The sequence below is a fragment of the Zingiber officinale genome, chromosome 9B (genome assembly GCF_018446385.1).
Source record: "Zingiber officinale cultivar Zhangliang chromosome 9B, Zo_v1.1, whole genome shotgun sequence".
Classification (NCBI taxonomy): Eukaryota; Viridiplantae; Streptophyta; class Magnoliopsida; order Zingiberales; family Zingiberaceae; genus Zingiber; species Zingiber officinale.
The window spans coordinates 5314578-5336984 of NC_056003.1; the positions used below are offsets into that span (position 1 = coordinate 5314578).

At 40.0% G+C, this 22407-nt stretch overlaps 3 protein-coding genes across 3 annotated transcripts; 2 read left to right on the forward strand and 1 right to left on the reverse strand.

Moving 5' to 3' along the window:
• The first annotated feature begins 1939 nt into the window (after window positions 1-1939).
• On the forward strand, window positions 1940-6024 carry LOC122025491 (fruit protein pKIWI502-like). Its single transcript, XM_042584302.1, has 5 exons — window positions 1940-2506; window positions 4448-4547; window positions 4631-4726; window positions 4804-4884; window positions 5766-6024. Exons 1-5 carry the CDS (start codon window positions 1971-1973, stop codon window positions 5826-5828), a joined length of 876 nt encoding a protein of 291 aa, XP_042440236.1. The 5' UTR covers window positions 1940-1970; the 3' UTR covers window positions 5829-6024.
• A 923-nt stretch (window positions 6025-6947) lies between these two features.
• Window positions 6948-7403, forward strand: LOC122025191. Its single transcript, XM_042583962.1, has one exon. It carries the CDS (start codon window positions 6948-6950, stop codon window positions 7401-7403), a length of 456 nt encoding a protein of 151 aa, XP_042439896.1.
• Window positions 7404-9458: 2055 nt separating this feature from the next.
• Window positions 9459-9928, reverse strand: LOC122022419. The gene has a single exon (XM_042580409.1). It carries the CDS (start codon window positions 9926-9928, stop codon window positions 9521-9523), a length of 408 nt encoding a protein of 135 aa, XP_042436343.1. The 3' UTR covers window positions 9459-9520.
• Window positions 9929-22407: the final 12479 nt, after the last annotated feature.

A 22407-nucleotide genomic window follows, 5' to 3' on the forward strand; every position in this document is an offset into this window, starting at 1 on the left:
TTCATCTCATTCTAAATATTTATGGGTTTATAGTCTTCTAATGCCAAAAAATGACTTTCAATCTGATAAGCTATAAATGAAGATGTGCATGAAAGATGATCAGCTATTGCCATGCTAAGACTGCACTGATGACGCTCTAATTTTTGTAATCATGAACTCAATATCTCCCCTTGCAATAATTATCCATGTGCAATTTTCTTCATCACATATTGCTTTAACTATATTCTTCCCGATGTCCTTTATTTTATATGTGAAGCGTCTGTTTATAGCATATTTAGCAAGTGCATCTTTAAACTATTTTTACGTTGCATATACCTGCAATAAGAATTTATATATATTTATGTTAGTACTATTGAAATTGAGTTAAGTTGACATTATGAAAATTTAAAAAAAAAAATGTTACCTGACCAACCCAAAATTCCTCAACAGAATCATCTACTTCTTCCATTAGCAATGGAACAAGCCTTGTGTTCATTTCATATGCATCTTTAACTAATGGAAATTGCTTTTCAAGTTCGCTATATTCGTTAAAGTTGACTGACTCATCTAATAATATTGCATATCATTTGCTAAGAATTCATCCTCGGAGACATCCCTTTCAATTTCCTCTATCATTCTATTGTCATTATTTTCTTGTTCAGTTCACGTATCTTCAAAGAGTTCTTCCAATATTATATTCGTATGTACTGGGTCATTCTCAATACTAGGAGCTTATTTATTCAAATTTAAGTTGTAATTAATAATCTCTCCAATATTAACTATAATACTAGAGGAAGTTGAAGGTGTCATATTGCCAATACTTATATTTATATATATTTGGAATAACACTTACATTTGAGTTCTCTGATTGTGATTCCATAGTTTGCATCATAACTGAGACCGCTTGAAATTAGATCATTCCTTCATTGATACAATAAAAAAAAATAATCATATTATGAATAACAAATTGTATTAACATTGTAAATTTTTTAAAAACAAATAGTCGAACGAACGAAGGAAATGGAAAGATAATAATATTAGCTTTATTATACTACCTTTTGGGGATTTTCCTTTTTAGAAAGAATTAACTTTTAGAATAAAAAAATACTGCGTTTTAGATCCATAAGATAAATGTTAACCCTAATAAGAAAAAAAATATTTATAAAATTTGTAATGTTAATCTTCCTACAAATTTATAAACTAAATAGTGAAAGAACATCTAAAACCTAGTGGAAGAAAACATACATGTCTTTAATCAAAGTAAAAAAGCTTCGGCCAAATAGAGTGGTTTTAGATATCATTAGTGCTTTTGGAATTTTTCTGAATTGCTTGATTTTTGGAGCAGTGAGTCGATATCGGGAGTTTTAGAGCTGACCGGATAGTAATCGACATCAAATCAAATCTCACACTTCAAATTTAAGGATGTTTCGTTCGGCCATAAAATTTGAGCAATGGCCGACAAAAGAACAGAGCTGAGTTTCGACCCACCAGTAAAGTCAGAGCTGGAGAGTTGCAAACAACCGAAAATATTTCGGTTAGGACATCAGTAGTCGGGAGGGGATGTTTGTTCGTCTTCGTTGAGTTGTCATTGAAAATCGTAGGAAACATGCTTTATATGGTCAAAAATAAAGGTGCATCGTAGACGGTCATAATAAGGTTTAAGTTTCCTCTCCGCCTTTTTTAAGGAACAAGCCACACCGTTGCCGGAAGACAATTTTGCTTTGGACGGACACCGGGAAGAAAATGAGCATGGTTTGGATACACATATTTGTTCGGAAGGACGTCACTGCCACGAGGAATACGTGGAAGGGTAATATCAGCATAACATACATAATTTAATCAGTTATAAAGTACCCTACTTGAAAATGAGTATTTGATAAACTTAATTATGGGTTCGGTAAAAACCTAATGCAATCTATCTTATTTATTATTATTATTATTAATTTAATTAATTGGGCGAAGGCCGACTGCGATCTATAACCGAATCATGGATGCTTCGCGACCTTTTGTTCCTCCCACCGCCGCCGTTTCTCCGTCCCATGTCTCTCCTCCCCCGCCTCCGCATAGGCGTCCCCTTTACGTTCGGCCGTAGCCGCCGCGCTCTCACCATCCTTGCCACCGCCGCCTGGCAGGGAGCAGCCACTTGGACCCCGGCGCCCATCAGCCTCGTCGCGCCTGCCGACGCTGACGCCTCCCTCTTCCACGTCGCGGTCGACGTCTCCGACTCCCCCGATCTCGCCTTCTCCTTCACTGCCCCGGGCCAGTACCTCCAGCTCCGCGTTCCTGACGCTAAAAAGCCTGTCTTTCTCGCCATCGCGTCACCGCCCTACTTTGCCATCTCTCGTGGCGAGTTCCAGTTTCTCGTTAAGAGGTTCCCCGGGTCCACCGCCGATCTTTTATGTGGACTTGAGAGGGGCGATGTCGTCGAGCTGAGTGAAGTCATGGGTAGGGGATTTCCAATAGAGCGCATCTCATCCCCTGACGCCTTCCCCACCGTCCTCATATTTGCCACCGGATCTGGAATTAGGTAGGCCTCCATGTTGTAATTATGATCACTCTTTTTTTTATCTGTATAAATTTGATGTAATTTTCTTGAGACGCTGATGTTTGAGGTGAAAATCCTTTGTCCGCGAATCTGTTTTTTTAGACAAAAGCCGGATTTGCTTGTATTGGTACATTTCCTTGCCCAAATTTTGGTACCAAAATAGAACAAAAGCCTCGTTTGTGCAATATCCAACATAATTGGTCTCAACAACTAAATTGTTTAATTTTTTTTGCTGCAAAAGAGGGCCATTTTCCTTTGCTGGCTGTGTGACCATACGGTTAATTTATTTAATTCTGTCAAGATCCTGGAGAATAAAAATATATTTCTTTTATTATCATTTTAGTTGACATAGTTCTTATTGAAGTTGTAAATAGATTCCTGAATCCTGGTTATTTGAGTCTTGAGGAGCTTCTTGTTTTGCTGTTTACTGAATAACTATACTAGTGAAGATAATGTTGACTGGAGACAGACAACTGCTACTGAAGTTGAACTAGTTTTGTCTGTGAGTTTCACTAGAGTAATGTCAATGAATAATGAAATTGAAGCACTTAGGTCAAATGAAGCTACTTTGGGTCTATGTTAATTGGATTTTCATATATTCCCAACTTAATTTAGATGGAATAGACTGAGCACTCATTTCAATTGACTACTAATTTGTGCTTCTTAGGCCAACATTTGATTCCTTCAATCAGTCAAAGCATCAGATCCATGATCTTTGGTGTTCCTATTTTACAAAGATTTGTTTTCCGGGTAGCACCATCTCTCTCTAAGTTTTCTTGTTATTCTTGTTATTTTCACAATTAGTATTTGCTTCATACTAGCAAATAAAAGGAAAACTAATCATCTCTCCCTTTATTCTACTTACAAGCAAATAGGCTTTTCAGTTTCAATAGATCATTTGTTTGTGTGATAGAGGATGTCAAGTTTAACTATCTTATCTTATGAGGCCTCGCAGAATCGATTGTCATACTACTTCATTATAATGATTACGACACAAAATGATCCAACATGACATGAGTATGATGACATCAACACTCTGTTATGTAAATTTGTATTTTTAGAAAATTTAACTAATTTTCTTTAAATTGAATTTGATCATTTTTATTATCTACATTATACAAATTACTTTTTGTAGAAATTTTAACTTATCATGTGTTGCTTTGCCTCGGTCAATATTGAAACGAAATAACAGTACATGATCATAACACAATAATATAAGTTGTTAGCCTTAATTATTCTCACATTTTTTTTTCTTATTTGTTATTTTTCAACGAGCTGAAGATATCATTCATAGTATAAAGGTTAGATGCGTAAAATAGAAAGGAAAATGTCAGGTGCAATTGACCAAATGTTTTTCTGGTTGCTTGGTGTATTCCTTCTCTAGGACGGACAGTGAACCTTCCTTGGTGGGTGCAATGGTTATATTCACCCAAATTAGTAGGTAAAAAGTGTTGGCTAGACATATAAAAATTTAACATTCTTTTTTAAAAAAAGTGAGATTAGTGGGAGATAAAATAGAAATGTCATAATTCCAAGTGGTTAGTAGATGACAGAATATTATAAGAATAAATTATGTTGCCATAAGATAAGAGAAAATAGATTTCATAGTTTGATAAGATGAATCAATTATATTTTAGAGTTGTAGGTATTCAGGAGTCAAACTCTCCTCATTATTATAAAATATATATGTGTGTGTGTGTGATTATTTTCTCATTACGAAGTTCTTTACTTTATTTGTTCAATCATTATCTTGATAAGGATTTTCACACCCATCAGAAACAATTCTGGTGGACAGTAAAAGTTGCCACCTTTGTCTGTAGAAATCTGCATAGATGCTATAATATGTTACCATTTTATGTCAATAATTTAGCAAGTTTGAATTGTTTGTTGATGTCTTTATCTTATTTGAACCATTGGTGACAGTCCCATCCGTTCGCTTATCGAGTCATGTTTCAATACAAATGAAAGATCAGATGTGAGACTTTACTATGGCATTAGAAACCTTCAGAGGATGGCTTATCAGGTCTGAATTATGAGTTCCATTGTTCAACCTAGGCTTCTCTTATTGAAGAAATTGAATATGATTCTTTTTTTGCTTTTCTATAGGACAGGTTCAAGGATTGGGAATCAAGTGGAGTTAAAATAATACCTGTTTTATCACAACCCGATGAAAGATGGAGTGGTGAAAGAGGATATGTACAGGTAACTCGTAGAACCTATTAGTTTATTCTTGATCAATTATTTACTTTGTGCCAACATTTTCTTGTGACATTTTGCAGGCAGCTTTTTCAAGAGATAAAAGGATACTAAATCCTTTGTCAACTGGTGCTGTACTTTGTGGGCACAGACAAATGGCAGAGGTATGATTTTCTGAGATACTATCAGATTCATAGGCAAAATGATCCTAATAATTGTTAATTGTGTGTGAATATGATTGATGTAATTATAATGGGGTTGGTGTTGCAAGTTTATTTACAGGGGAAGGTGTCAAATCTATGGGAGGTGGATGAATTTCTTATTATATATTTTTGTATTGATTTTATGCATCAATGTTTTATTCATTTATAATTTAATTGAATAATTTCCTATTTTCATTACATCATATTATTTTTAAAAAAAAAAATTATGTTGATTCAGCTATAAATACTTTATAAATGCACAGTATAGAAATTTCCTTTTTTAAATGAATTGATTGGTCTTTGTTTCATCCACTTGTCTTTTGAAATATTACTTGACAGATTTTTAGCTAGTTCATACCAAGAAATAGGCTGCTTAGTGCAATTGTTTCTACCCAATTTTAGGATTCCATCACATGGAGTGTCAACAGATTTATTTGTCGTGCAGTTTTTCTTAATGTAATTTGACATTTAACCATTCAATTTAGGCCAAGCTTAAGATAAGGATGTTCTCTTGGATAAATTTAAGATGCTTAATGACATCAGACTTGCGGTCAAAGCTTGAGATATGATGCGAGACCTGTATTCTTACTTAAAGATTCTTGACTTCATTAAAGAAATTAAATTGTCTAGAATACACATTCAATGCTGGACCTGTTTACTTAAAGATTATATTGTCTATGGATAATGTGTTATCAATGCTATCTGATATACTAGATGAAGCCGAGCTTCTGAACAAACTTCCTTTCAACTAATGCCTTTACTTCAAGCTTTTCTTGATTACTTTTCTATACAAAACACAGGTCAGAACTTGATGTCTCTGCATACATTTGTTCTTTATGTAGGATGTTACATCGGAGCTCGTCGCTAGTGGTGTATCAAACGAAAAAATCTTGATGAACATCTAACCTCTTTCTTTTTTGTTGTTGTAGCGTAAGCATGATCAACTGTATTCTTTTGATATCAGATGCTGTGATCGTCTGATTGAACATGAGAGGAAAATAAGTTATTACAATTTTTCCCACCTCATTACATGTATCAAATCGATCGGTTCCTCATTGCTGGGGGCATGTACTGAATGATTATAGAAGTTTCTTTTGTCAATCATAATCTGTCAGCTCGGGAAAAAATAAGACATTCTTGTGCAAGGATGAATGATAATATTGAATTTCCACTACAGTTTATTACACCCATATTGTTGATTTAATTAATACCAACTCAATTTTGAAAATTATCAAATGCCGTTCTACATTCTTCGCACTTTACACTGGACAGTGTTTTTTTTTTTACTAAATTCTATGTATAAATATGTTCTTAATTATATCTAATCTTATTTGGTTTATAATATATAAATATGAAGTAATTATATTTTATAAAATTAACATAAAAAATGAGAACATCGTAATCAGGATCTTTTTGAAACAGCTGTGGATTAGCTGAACTTTATATAAACTAAAACTCGAACCAAATTACCCATTCCTCTCCTCGCTAACTACCTACTTAAAAGCTGCTCTACCCAAAATTTCTCTGATCAGATTATGCTCTCTAATCATTAGTACTGTGCTGCCAACTTGCTGCCAGAGCCTACCTACAGCAAATCTTCGGACTACAATAAATTTAACACACCCATTCAAATCAATTGCCTAAAGGATTCCCCCTAATCATTAAGCTAACTTCTCTTCTTTCTTGCCAACCCAACAACCACTGCCCACTGTTCAACTCATATCCAATTCTGCAAATCAAGAGAGAGAGAGAGAGAGAGAGAGAGATCTATTTTAAATTGTATTCAGGAACTGTAATCCCCCAGTTGCAAATCCCTGCAGCCAAAAATGCAACGGTTTTAAATTGTTTTTTTTCATCTCTTTGTTTCCATGCATGACCTAATCCCATGTGCAGCCTCTGTTAGTTTTATTCGTATATCAAGAGCGACCCCTTGACAAATTCCTAGAGCTTGCGCTTTTTAAAGCCCCCCGTCGCCTTCCACTTCACCAGCATCCTCCAAGTTGGACGTCCTCGTCGCGGGGGCCATGGGGAACGCCGCGTGCGCGCACTACTCCGCCTCGGCCAAGGTCATCAACGGCGCCGGAGAGATCGAGGAGTACGTCGGCCGCCGCCCGGTGCGGGCCGGCGAGGTCATGGTGGAGCACCCGGGGCAGTTTGTGTGCGACGCCGGGCGCCTCGGCGTGGGGTACCGGGTTCCGGGGCTGGCGGCGGACGAGGAGCTCGAAAGGCGGCGCCTTTACTTCTTGCTGCCGATGGACATGCTTTTCTCGTTGCTGACAGAGGAGGAGATGGAGGCGCTGGCAAGCCGGGCGGCGGCGGCGAAGAGCTACTTCGGGCGGAGGATTTTTCCGGCGTTGAGTGATTTCAGCTTGGTACGGGATGAAGTAAAGCAGGTCAGGAATGAGCCGGCGATGAGGAAGCGAACGGCGCGGCAACGGTCGTGGACACCGGCGTTGGAAACCATTGAAGAGGTTCCCTGAACCATTTAAGCCAACCTTTTTTTGTGTGCTTAATTTGTACATCTCTTCCCTTCTTTTCCTGCATGGATTCTGCTCTAACATCTTTGATTGACTAAATCTGAATAATTTGAAGGCTTCATTGTTGCCTGTGGGCTTTATGTAACATGAAAATTCTTATAAAGATCTCCACTTTTTGTTCGGGATGCAATCGAACTGATACTGTGCAATAACTTGTGAAACTTTATTCAAAATATAAATCCTTTTTAGAATATCAAATGCATCTTTCACCAGCTACCGCGAATCATTCAGACACTGCTTTCTCCATTAGATTGAACATACACTTACCAAATTCCCTGTAAACAAGTACAAACGTGAGTATCCGACAGGCAGTTTCTTCTCTCTACAGAAGCAGCAGCGCAAATTACCAGTTGGCGGCTGCAAGCAAGAGGAAAAGCCCTTATTGCTCTAACCATTACAAAGAGTAGCAAAAGCAATCCAGCAACTCTCAGCACCATTATCTTTTATTTCGTTAAGCACAGAAGCTAGCCAGCACAAGTATTTTGGAAATCATGCGCAAATTTGGCCTAGTTCTGAGCTAGATTGATATTGGCAGAATTCTTCATTTGATTCAGATAAAACCAGCTCAATCTATAATCCTGAAAGCCGATGAGATGAAAAGTTAAGGATGTGGTGCTCTTGTTGATCGTCTATAGATTTCGCTCGAACCTGCAACATAAATTACGTCAATGCATAGTCAGGGAAGGAGTCCCCGGTATTGGCCCTCCGACACTCAAGTCAGTCACCGGTGATGAAGTAGAAAGCGGAGCAGCAAGAAGACTGTAACACAAACAATGAATATTACATATTGCGCATACCTCGGCCGATACTTGGCCTCCCCTTTATATAAAGCTCCTGTAGCGTGCGTGCACGCTCCCCCAGGCGAACATGTTTCTCAAAATTTTCTTTGAAAAAACTTATCAGTAAAGTGTCCTGACACAATACCTTAACGAGCCAAGTATATCTCTGACGTGATAGTGGAAGCTTCCGCCGTACGATCTTCCTGTTGCCCATGTCGACCGTCAGCGACACTAACTCCCAAAAGGATATCGCTGCATAACACAAGGGTCTACTGCTAGGCCGAGCAGAGTAGCCGTTCGCCCGAGACATTGTTGTTACCTGTGTATCACCCGCTCGGCCGGGACTTCGTCGTGTCCACTCAGCCGTAGTGCCACTACGCTTGTGTCACATCCGCTCGATCGAAGATCCACGATGTCAATGTCGAGTCCTGCTGCATGGCCGAGCAGACTAGCTGCTCGGGCTGTCTTCTGCATATTGTTTCCTCCTCCATTCGACATTCAATACTTCGTTGAGCGTCGGTCCTCTCGATCAGGGTGTGATCGTCCGACCAGCCAATGATGTCTGAGTGTTGACCGGTTCGCCTGACCGGTCAATGATGTCTGAGCACTGACCTGTTCGTCCGACCAGTCGATGATGTTTAGCGTTGACCGTAGTCTTGACTTTGATCTCCATCATGATAGCTATCCTCCATAGGATGAGATCCCTTCTTACCATCACATCAAGAAGTAAGGTACATACAATACGACACGACGGTTTCAAGTTGAAGTATGGTTTTCATTAAATAAGACACAAATATTCTATTCATTGTTAGCTTGTTCATGTCAAGCCCTTTTTTTAAGCAATAATTTCTTTTATAAAGATGAACTGAATGCAATATGAAGTTTTGGTGGGGCATTGCTGTTCTGGTTTTTAGAAAAATAAATCTGTAGGTTTTAACCAACTACAAAGAAAGATTTTGATGGTTGACTGACTTATTTGGAATTGACTAAATTTTGCTCATATATTGATTTCTCCCCACCTAATCAGACTTAATTCATGTTCTAAGATCAATTTGTACTGAACTAATTCGTCAATCGATACATATGATTTTTTAACCAAATTAAACTTTTAGGATTCTTCTAATTTATTGATCGAAGAGTTCTGCCGTTTCCTCTGTTTCTCTTCCACTAAACCAAAAACAAAAACAGAAAAACACTACACAAGACAGAAGATTTAGCGAATCAAATAATAATCGATTATGTCGAGGTTGACAGAGATTCCTTCCAACACGTTACACGCACTCAATGCATCGAGAACAACAGCAGCAGAAACAACGCCGCCGCCGGCGGCATGCTCAGCCCGGCCACCGCCACGGTCGCCAGCCCGACGCTGGGCCGAGCGTTCATCAACGCCGCCTGCGCCATCCCCATAAACTCCGACACGTCCGATCCATATCTCTTGTAGTAGCGTCGCTCCCACTCCATCCAATCCCCCGGGGCCTCGTTAACTCTGTCGCTGTAGTTCTCCGCCATCCTCCTTTCGTGAATCCTCCTCCGCAGAGTCACCATGTTCCCGTCCACGAGCCTGCTGCCGCCGTCATCGTTCTTGAGAGCGCAAACCGAGAATCTCTTTCGCTGGAAGTGGGAGCGACCGTGAGAGCCGGAGAGGCATGCAGTGAGTGGAGAAGACGACGAAGGCAGAAGATGCATACGCCATGTATGAGGGTTTGATGGTTAAGGAAGCAACTAATGAAGCGTATTTATAATGGTGGCCGGAGGAATGCAGATGCTTAAGGAGAAAGTAATCAATGAAGGAAGCGATCGAGCAAATGGAGTTACGTTGAAGGATGCAATCTCAGTACCGATAGCGGTCAATTCCACGTTGCTGCTCTTCGAGTAGTGCAGGGTATCATGTCAATTTTTCAATTATTATATTTAAAATTTAAGATAAACAATTTATTTTATTAAATTTAAATAATTATTTTTTACAATATATTAATTATCCTAAAATTTTACTTTTTTTTATTATTTTCTTCTCTTCCTTCTATTTTATTATTATATTTATGAAATGAATTAAAGGAAAAAAATTAAAAAGAATGAGTGGAACCAGAAAGATTAAAAAGAAATATTATTTTAATTTTAGGATAAAGGTTTTACTCCTTAAATTTAAATAATCATTATTCATCAAATCTAAATTTAGGTAATAGATAGGGTAATTAATGCAAAGATTTTTTAACTATTCTATCCAAAATTTAAGGTAAAATCTTTAGATATGATGTTGATATAAATGCTCTAAACTAGAACAAATCAACATTACATTGGTGTTGGTTGCTGGTTTGCGTATATCAGCATCATATTCATATTGGTCTTTAAAGATCAGCACTAATAGTAGTACGAATCAGCGCAAATCAGTATCACATTGGTACATGTCTTTAAAAATCAACACCAATAGTGATACAAACCAACACAAATCAACACAACATTGGTACTAGTGTTTAAAGATCAACACCAATAGTAGTGCAAATCAGCACAAATCAGTACCACGTTGGTGCTAGTTTGCGTAAATCAACACCACGTTGATGTTAGTCTTTAAAGATCAACACCAACAGTGGTGCAAACCAGCACAAATCAGCATCACGCTGATATTGATTTGTGCAAACTAGCACCATCGTGGTGCTGATTTTTAAATATCAACACCAACAGTAGTGCAAACCAGCGCAAAACAGCACCACGTTGATACTAGTTTGCATAAATTAGCACCATGTTAGTGATGGTCTTTAAAGATCAGCACTAATAATGGTGCAAACTAGCATAAATCAGCACCACATTGATATTAGTTTGCACAAACTAGCACAAACGTGGTGTTAGTCTTTAAATATCAGCACCAACAGTGGTGCAAACAGCGTAAATCAGCACCACGTTGGTGCTAGTTTGCGCAAATTAACACCATGTTGGTGCTAGTCAACAGTGGTGCAAACTAACGTAAATTAACACCGCATTAGTGTTGATTTGTGTAAATCAACACCAACAGTGATGTAAATCAGTGCCACGTTGATGTTAGTATTTAAAGATCATCACTAACAGTGGTGCAAACCAGCACAAATAAGCACCACGTTGGTACTAATTTACGTAAATCAACACCACATTAGTGCTGATTTACATAAATCAGTACCACGTTAGTGCATAAATCAATACCACATTGGTGTTAGTCTTGAAAGATCAACATCAACAGTGGTGCAAACCAGTGCAAATCAACACCACATTGATGTTGGGTGTCGGTTTGCACTGGTTTACACCACTGTTGGTGCTGGTCTTTAGTGCTGATCTTTAAAAACTAGCACCAACATGATGCCAGTTTGTAAAAATCAACACCAAAGTGTTGGTGTTGATTTTCATGTTGGTGTTGGTTTGTAGAAACTAACACCAACGTGCATGCAAGAGAGAGAAAAAAATTACATGTAGATGAGAAAGAAAAATAAAAAAATTAATTTTGGCTGCGTTAAACCATCCATGTTGGATGTTGTCCATTGTCGCTCAAGATAAGTCACCCAAGATATCATCTCTCTCTCTCTCTCTCTCTCTCTCTCTCTCTCTATATATATATATATATATATATCAGGGTCGGCCCTGGAGGAGGGCGGCACTCGGCGATGGTCCTGGGCCCATAATTTGATAGGGCCCAATTTTTTTTTTTTTTAGTATTATGTATTACAGCCATGTAATTGGAGCTTTGAATAGTTGGGCTCAAATTCATATTTCAGAATCTTTTGATATTGTCTTTTACTTTTATATATTTAGGCATGTAATTGGGGTCTTGAGTAGTTGAGGCCCAAATTTATTTTGGACCTTTTTTTTTCCGCCTCGGGCCTCATATATATATATATATATATATATATATATATATATATATATATACTCACTCTGTGAGCGGAATGTGTAATTTTTTTATTTTTAAAAAAATTATTTAGCTTAAATATTATAACCCTAATCTTAAATTTTAAACCCTAACTCTAAAAAAAATAAAGAAAAAAAATATACATGATGTACATAAGAAGACAAGGTGAGCACCATATGATAATTAAGTAAGAAAATCCTATACCACTATTTTTAATGGGCTCCGTTGGAATTGTTTAGTTGTGTATTTTTAATGGTTGGGGTTGTTTAGAGTTCGTAGGGTTTTTAATAAAACCAGTCTTTTTTTGGATGTTTGTTGAGTCAGAGTGTTTTTAAAGTTGGTTTGGCTATTTGGCATTGTTTTGAGATGTTTTTTAGATTTTCGAGGAACTAGATCAATAGAGAGGATATCTTTTTCTTTTATACTAATACTTTGTTTATTTCCAGTGAGCCTCACATGTAAATGACCTCACAGTTAAACCATTGTTCTAACTATTTTTCAAAAAATTTAGACTAGTAGTTTTCCTTACTTAGTCTGCGCAGGACTTATCCCATAAAAATATTGTTTATTCCAGGATACATGACATCCTAAGAAGGGATGTGAGGTTATGAGATTGTCAGATATGGTTCCTTAGATGTCCCCTACTGACATGTGGCACTGGATAATGGAGAGACAACCAATAGTCGTCGAATCTAGTCTCCTCGCTTACTCCTATTACGATGATGTTTATTTCTACGTGGAGAGGCTCTCTTGATGACTATATAGACACTGACGAAGGTAACGATAAGGGGATTCCGATTTCTCTTCAACTCTAACAGATTCAACTCTTTTTCTCCATCTTTGTTCTTGGACACATCACCTCAAACAAATCCTAACTTGAGCATCGGAGTGACCCCAGAATCCATCCCCCAGCTAGTCTAACTCTCTCTTTTGTTGGTGCGGTTAGCACTAACGATTTAACCCAGGTTTTGATGAATGACAAATCAGGTTAAATTAGTTTGTTGTTGTCTAACACTCTGATCGAGTGTGCAGGAAAAGTCCAAACAGGTCGACGGACTGACCAGATGTCTGGCACGAAGCCCAGCTAGGTCGACGGGCTGACCGGATAACTGGCGAGAAGTCCAGACGGGTCGAAGGGCTGACCGGACGTCTGGCAGGTAAGTAAGGTAAGTCACTGGAGGAGAGTGATTGCGAGGACACGTTCCCGGGAAGGGAACATTAGGCGTCGATCCGGCTTAGATCCATTTCGGATATCTAAGTCGAGATCGTGACTAGATTCCGGTCTCGGAAAGACGGAATCTAAGTCATACTTTTTCTGTTAATTCATACCTTATAAATTGTGCTAACAATCTGTGTTGCAGGATATATTTTGCCTCGGACTAACCTTGTTTTGCAGGAGAAGGAATCTCTGGAAAAAGGTGGTCCGGGCGCCCGGAGGCAAGTTTTATCCTCTGCGTCGCCTCGCCACGTGGAACATCCTGACTGGACTTGCCACGTGGCACCAGGGTGCCCGGAAGGGATCCAGGCGCCCGGAGCAGCATATAAAAGAAGCCCCAGGGGTGGAGCTTCTCAACAATCATCTCAGAATTCCCAGATTGCTTTGCTGCTCTATGCTCCAGCGACGCTAACAAAGCTCCGACAACGCGCCCTTGCTCTTTAAGCTTTCTTTTCTGTCGGTATAGCTTTGTGTTTTGTTTCATTAGCATTTCTTCCACTCTTTTTGTAATCACATTCGAATTGCTAGTGATTGCCCAACGAAAGTGGTCAAGGACCACGGGCCTTCGAGTAGGAGTCGTCACAGGCTCCGAACGAAGTAAAATCAATTGTGTTCATTTACTTTTCCGCTGCGTACTTTTACACTCGAGTTTTCGAATCGATATTCACCCCCCCTCTATCGAACGATCACGGTCCTACAAGTAGTATCTGTTGATACAGTCTGACCTGGATGTTGTTTTGATGTTGACACTGATTTAAGTTTCAATCAGATATTGAATTAACTCAGACAAATCAGGGTTGACTTGGTTGACCTGATTAATCTGATTGGGAAAAGTCCGAGCAAGGAGCTTGGCACGGGAGAAGTCCTGGTGAGTGAAGCCAGGCAATTGGAGAAGTCCTGGTGAGTGAAGCCAGGCAATTGGAGAAGTCCTGGTGAGTGAAGCCAGGCAATTGGAAAGTCCTGGTGAGTGAAACCAGGCAATTGGAAAGTCCTGGTGAGTGAAACCAGGCAATTGGAAAGTCCTGGTGAGTGAAGCCAGGCAAGGGAAAATCCAGATGGATCAAGGGTGATCGGACATCTGGTATTGGGAAGTCCAAGTATGGAAACTTGGCATGTATAGTCGGAGAAGAGCTCGGTAGCTCGGTCTCTGGACTGTCAGGATTAAGGGTAGCAAGCTTGGAAGCTTGCCTCTTAAATCACAGCCTTGGATCGGTCTGATGACCGATCCAGTGGCACAAGTGGCACGGGTGATCGGTCGGCAGACCGATCCATGACACTAAGTGTGCCCTGATCGGTCTACGGACCGATCAGTAAACACTCAGTAGCATACTGTGTTGTTACTGATCGGTCCGCCGACCGATCAGTGAGAACTCAGTAGCATACTGCGCTACTGTATCGATACTGACCGGTCTGAGGACCGATCAGGTTAGTTCCTGATCGGTCCGCAGACCGATCAGTAACGATCGAAAAAGAGACTTGAGATCGATCAGTAACGATCGAAAAAGAGATTTGAACGTATGGATCGGTCTGCAGACCGATCCATATTATAGTCTGTTTTGCATGCACTTTCTCTGATTCTTTCTGATTCAAAGTTGCTTTTGCCTAAATATTTCTAACCATCTGCTGCAAGATTTTGAGGTGCAGGTTACTGGTAATTTGCAATTGGTTGATTTCAAATTGAGCTTCATTAGTAGAGGATACCAGAGAGACTTTTGCTATGTTCCACTGTAAACCTGTTAAAGCAGCAAAGTCGTGGCTGCGATCTGGCGGTGATCTGGCATCGATCAGCTCAACTCATGGTGATTGGGTGGAGCTCAGAGACACCAGTGAAGACCAGAATTCCATTGGTGTGAGCTCAGATGATCAGATGAGAAAGAAGCGTGATTGGCGATGCTATGGCTGGATGCAGAGATTTGCTGCAGTTTGGCAGGGATCCGTTGCGGGCGAAAGGCAGAGATGGCAGAGACATAAAAGGCTGGTTGAAGAGAGGGTTAAGAAGAAGTTCTTGGGGAAGAAAAAGAAACACTCTCTGTCGATCAGTGCAAAAGCTTTGACGCTCGGGGCTGAGAAGCGGCTGTCTCGACTTGCTCTCTGTTTCACTGACCTTCGCGTGACTGTAAGCTTAATTTTCATTCTCCTAAGTCACCAAGCTCAGTAAGTCTTGTGCTATATTCTACATACCTGTTGAGATTTTGTTGAGAGGTCACTCCACCGAGAAGGAGAAAGTTCATAGCCGGGTGTTCACCGGGGTTGATCTACCGAAGATCGGCTTGTCCACCTTACGGACACCGAGGAGTAGGGGCAAGTTATCCCCGAACCTCGTAAACACTTGAGTCACTGTGGTTTGCTTTGTTTCTTCTCTTATTCTTATTCTGTTCTTAACTTGTTTTCCGCTGCGCTAACCACTCGTGTGAGTTTTATCTTTAAGTTTTAGCTTTTGAAGAGGCTATTCACCCCCCTCTAGTCATCCAAGATCCTAACAAGTGGTATCAGAGCTTGGAGCTCTTCATCCGGCTTAACAACCTAAGAGCAAAGAGATGGCCATGAGGGAAGGTTTTAGCACAAATCGACCACCTTACTTTGAAGGGGCAGATTTCCAGTACTGGAAGGGACGCATGGAGTATTACCTAAAGACGGACATTGCCATGTGGTTCTCAGTCAAGGAAGGCTACACACCACCAAGAGATGAGGAAGGTAAGGAGCTCGAATCGTCAAGGTGGTCTACCGAACAACTCCGCAAAGCACAAGCCGATGCCAAGGCCATGGTCACCTTGCAATGTGGAATCGCCAAGGACCAACTAGTCAAGGTAGGTCCTTTTACTAGTGCAAGAGATCTATGGAACAAGCTCATTGAGCTTCAAGAAGGGACTCGGGACTCTCGAATTGCCAAGAGAGACTTGTTCCTCAACCAACTCCAGAACCTCACCATGAAGGAAAATGAGAATGTAAGTGAACTTCATGGTAGGTTTAAAGAGATCATTAACGGTCTCCATTCCATAGATGAAAATGTAGAAAACCGCGATCTTGTAAGGTATGCACTTAAAGCTTTTCCTAGGAATGCCTTGTGGTCATCTATGGTAGATGCCTACAAGGTATCCAAGGATCTTTCAATTGTCAAGTTAGATGAATTTTTCTGTGAAATGGAATTACATGAACTTGCTAACAAAGGCCAAAAGGAGAAAGGTATTGCTCTTGTTGCAGGAGAAAGGAGCAAGGATGGGAGAAGAAAGAAGGAAAAGAAGAAAGAAAAGGAGATCTCCTCATCCACCTCTTCCTCCGAGTCCGATGACGAAGGCGAATCATCGTCATCAAGCGAAATGGCGAATTTCGTGAGGAGGATCATGAGAAGAAGCCGAAGATACAAAGGTAAACCTAATGATCCGAACATTGATAAATCTAACGTTACGTGCTATGAATGTAGTAAGAAAGGGCACTACCGAAGTGAGTGTCCTAAGCTCAAGAAGGAAGAACGAGCCAAGAAGAAGGAAGAACGAGCCAAGAAGAAAGAAGAAAGAAGCAAAAAGAAGAAGGCCCTTAAGGCCACTTGGGATGAGTCATCTTCAAGCTCATCCGAGGAAGAAGAGAAGAAGGAGAAGAGCACTCGCCATTTAGCACTCATGGCAAGGGAGGACTCCGGAAGCGATGGCAACTCAAGTGATGCTTCAAACGCGGCCTCATCATCCTCGGATGATGAAGAGGTAACCTCTTCTCATGTAGAAAAATGTTATAAGACTATTACTCATTTATCTACATTGCTTAAAAAGTCGAAAACAGAAAATAAATTGTTAAAAGAAGAAGTAGAAATGCTAAAGGCTCTTAGGGAAGATGAGGTTGATGACCTCCATCTAGAGCTTCTTGAAGATGAGAACAAGGCTTTGAAGAGTGAGGTTGAGAAGCTCAAGAAAATGCTTGAGAAATTCTCAACTAGCTCTAAGACATTAGACATGATCTTAAATGCCCAAAGGGCAGTCTACAACAAAGCCGGGATAGGTTATCAACCCAAAGAATCGAGTTTTATCTCATTAGTGTCTAGGACCCAATACCATAGATCAAATGATTCTAGGGTTCATGGAACTAGGAAGGGTATGACCAAAGCATGGGTTCCTAGGTCACTTCTTGTAGATGCATTAGGTCCCAAGATTTGGGTACCTAAAACATCTATCTTTCGTATCTTGTAGGCATTGATCGAGGGGGAGCACCTATCAACTTGGTTTGTTGATAGTGGATGCTCCAAGCACATGACCGGGGACAAATCTCTATTTGCTTCTCTTCAAAACAAAAGTAGAGGTAATGTGTCCTTTGGTAACAATGGTAGTCTTAAGGTAATAGGAGTTGGAGACATTCATATATCCGAATGTCTTCATATCAAGAATGTCCTTCTAGTCAAGGGAATGACTTTTAATCTCCTAAGTGTCAGTCAATTGTGTGATACGGGTTACACAATTGAATTTCATTCAAGTCAATGTTTGGTTAAAAACATTGACACACTTGACACAGTACTAGTAGGCACAAGGGTAGACAATATTTATCAAGTATCATTTAAAAGTGCTACTAATGCTTTGATTAAGTGTTTCATGTCAAAAGAAGAAGAGTCTTGGCTATGGCATAGAAGGTTGGCACATGTAAACATGAAGAACATCCGGAAGCTAGCAAACAAAGGATTAGTGCGAGGCTTACCAAGCATCAAATATCAAAAGAACAAACTATGTGATGCATGTCAAAAGGGTAAGCAAACAAAAGCGGTTCATAAAGGTAAAAGCATTGTAAGTACTTCTACTCCGTTAGACTTATTGCACATGGACCTATTTGATTGCAGTAGTGTAATATCTTTGAATGGAAGTAGATATTGTCTTGTGATTATTGATGATTTCACTAGATATACTTGGACCTTCTTTTTGAAACATAAGGACCAAACCATAGATATTTTCATTTCTTTTTGTAGAAGAACGGAAAATGAAAAATCAACCACAATTAAAACCATCAGGAGTGATCATGGTGGTGAATTCCAAAACCATAGGTTTTTAGAGTTTTGTCAAGAGAAGGGTTATAGACATGAGTTCTCTACTCCGAGGACCCCACAGCAAAATGGGGTTGTGGAGAGAAAGAACCGAGTCCTACAGGAAGCTGCACGAAGCATGCTCAATGAGTACTCTTTGCCGAGCTACTTATGGGCCGAAGCTGTGAGTACAACTTGCTATGTGCAAAATCGAGTCCTAATACACAGATTCTTAGGAAAGACCCCTCATGAACTTTGGTTTGGGAAACCACCTACAATTAAACATCTTAGGGTGTTTGGTTGTAAGGTGTTTATCTTAAACACAAAGGATCATCTTGGGAAGTTCACGGCTAAGGCTGATGAAGGGATACTGGTCGGGTATTCACTCACCAGCAAAGCCTATCGAGTCTACAACAGTAGGACTAAATTGATTGAAGAGTCCTCTGATGTAGCTTTTGAAGAAATCCCTAATTTAAATGATCAATCAAGGGATGTAGAACAAATTCAATTCAAACTTAGAAGGCTAAGTTTGAATGACCAAAACATCGAAAGAGTCGAAATTGACTCTGATAATGATGAGCAAGGACAACAAAGAACTCAGGTGGATCCATTGCCTGATATTGAGTCCTTGTCTGTGCCAAGTGAGACCACTCATGAGGCACCATCAGCACCAAGGCAGTCTAGGTTAGACACTAGTCACCCCCAAGACCAGATTGTGGGAGACATCCATCAAGGGGTTAGGACTAGGTCATTCTTTAGAAATGAGTCCAATGAGGTCGCTTTGATCTCAGAAATTGAACCTAGATTAATTGATGAGGCATTGCATGATCCTGAGTGGATCATAGCTATGCAAGACGAATTAGGTCAATTTGAAAGGAGCCAAGTATGGGACTTGGTTCCCAGACCTAAGAAGACCACCATTATTGGAACCAAATGGGTTTTCAAGAACAAATTGAACCAAAAGGGAGATGTAGTTAGAAACAAGGCAAGACTTGTAGCCAAGGGCTATAGTCAAGTTGAAGGCCTTGATTATGATGAGACATATGCTCCAGTGGCCCGATTAGAGTCCATTCGCTTAATGCTAGCTTTTGCTGCACATAGAGGTTTCAAGCTCTATCAAATGGATGTAAAATCGGCCTTCTTAAATGGTCTCATTAAGGAAGAAGTTTATGTTGAACAACCACCGGGATTTGTGAATACCGAATCTCCAAATCACGTGTACAAGCTCAAGAAAGCACTTTATGGGCTTAAACAAGCACCACGAGCTTGGTACGAAAGGTTGTCAACATATCTACTAGAGAAGGGCTTTGTTAGAGGACAAATAGACCCAACACTATTTCTACGTAGAGATGGTGAAAATATTTTTGTAGCCCAAGTATATGTCGATGACATAATTTGTGGCTCAAACAACAAGGGCTATTTAAATGAGTTCATCACTCACATGGAGAGTGAGTTTGAGATGAGTCTAGTGGGAGAATTGACTTTCTTCCTTGGACTCGAAATCAAACAAACTAGAGATGGTATTTATGTCCATCAAGCAAAATACACTCAAGAGATGCTCAGAAAATTCAATATGAGTGACTCTAAGGAAGTGTCCACTCCAATGGCGACAAACACTCGCCTTGACAATGATGAGAGTGGAAAACCAGTTGATCTAACGCAATATAGAAGCATGATCGGTAGTCTTCTATATCTCACAGCCAGTAGACCCGATATACTTTTTGCTGTGGGCATGTGCGCTAGGTATCAAGTCTGTGCAAAGGAATCTCATTTAATTGCAGTTAAAAGAATTTTGAGATATCTTAAGGGCACAATAAGAGTAGGTCTTTGGTATCCTCGTACTGAGTCTTTTGACTTGATAGGTTATACCGATTCCGATTATGCTGGGTGCAAATTGGATCGGAAAAGTACGAGTGGGGGTTGCCAATTTTTAGGGTCATCTTTAGTTAGTTGGTCAAGTCGGAAGCAACATTGTGTTGCTCTCTCCACGACCGAGGCTGAATATATTGCCATGGGAGAGAGTGTATCACAATTGTTGTGGATGATACACACCCTAGAGGATTATGGACTTTCTTATAAGGGTGTACAAGTGCTATGTGACAACATTAGCACGATCAACCTAACTAAAAATCCAGTCCATCATTCGAGGACTAAACACATTGAAGTGCGTCATCACTTCATAAGAGATCACGTAGCTAGGGGTGACATTGCACTCACATATGTTGAGTCAAAGTCAAACCTAGCTGATATTTTTACCAAACCCATTCCGGAGAATGAATTTAGTCATTTAAGGAGGGAGTTGGGAATGTGTTTGGCTCCTTAGGTCATTAGAACTTTACCATGATCAATAAGGACTATTAAAATGACAAGAGTAATTGGGACAAAAATTTGGGCAACTTGGGAACATCTCACATACACTATAAGGTTTAACAAAATGTTTTTGTTTGCTAGAAATGGGGTGAGATGCTAGGATCAACCAAATTATTCAAAATGTATCATGCATCCCTTGAATAATTAGGTTGAAGAGACATTAATTGAGTTTGGGGAACACCATTACACAATTCATGTGTATTTGGTTCCTAGATCTTACTCATATATTCCAACCAAGGAATCTTGGTTGGACATTTGCCTAGAAATTCTCTAATCATGGTTGATGGTTGATGTGTTGATTGGTATTGTTGCTTGGTTCATGTCATGACCTTGATTGATAAAACGCTAGGTTATTAAAGGAAATAATAACAAATTGGATATATTTTGACAAACTTGAAACTAAACATAACAAGAATCAAGAATTTCAGCTTTCATGCCTTGATTGCAAATTAGGACAAGTTGTCTATTTTGACAAACTTGAAACTTGTCTGAAATCTCAGTGTTTGTAGTCGAATATGAAAGTCTCAAATTATAAACAAATTCACACCATAAGAGCCCATCGTTAGGACATAGTTATGATTGTAGATTCTCAGGGTTCTAGATATTGAGTTTGACAGTTTTACTGGAGAAACTTCTACGACCTATCAAACATATCTAAGGATTTCGGTTACTGAAATCACTGAAAATTTCAGTATCAGACACTGATCGGGCTACAGCCCGATCAGGAGAAGATGGATCGGTCGACAGACCGATCCAAAAACTTCCCAACCTTACTGTCTGTAATCTGATCGGTCCAGGGACCGATCAGGGTATGTTTGTGCGGCTCACTGATCGGTCCAGGGACCGATCAGGATAATCTGATACGCATAGGGTTCTTCTGATCGGTCCATAGACCGATCAGTGGTTCCATTGGTTAAGTCTGTAACTTGGGCTTACTGATCGATCTCTGATCGGTCTACGGACCGATCAGGTAGTTCCCTGATCGGTCCGAGGATCGATCAGCTTCGCACTCCCTGATCGGTCTACTGACCGATCAGGAGGTTCCCTGATCGGTCTGGTGACCGATCTGTGGGCTTCCGAAACCTTCTGATCGGACAACCGTCCGATCTTTTCTTCACTGTACACCCATCTTAACCCTTAAAACCCCCGATTCTTCTTTCCCTCATTCACACGAACCCTAGCCGACTCTTCCCACCAGTTCACTCCTTCTCTTCTCTTTGCACGCCGAAGCTCCAGCACTCGCCCTATACTAAGGTTCAAATGGCACCAAGGTAACTTCTTACCTTTCTAGAATTTGGCAGCATTATGTTTCTCACTGAATTTGTTGTTTTGTTGTCTCGGTTCTTAATTGTCGGTGGCTCCGGTGCTCCCCATTTCACCCCATTGTGTCCCCTTAGGAAGAAACCCACTGATGGTGAGGGAACCTCTAAGGAACCAACCAAGACATCCAAATCCAAAACTCCTGCTGCTTCTTCCCGACCCCAACCGGCTAGTTCCAGTAGATTCCCAAACCGCCGGACTGAGGAAGCTTTTCAACAAAGGACATTCAAATTACTCCCTTGTAGGTCCGTGGATAGAAAATTCATGGACGAATTTTGCCCACAAGTGTCCGAAATCTTAGCATACTACAAACTCGATACTCTAATCTACTTGGAACGGGATATCAACTATGACTTGGTCTCTGAGTTCTATAATAACCTTCATGAGACTAA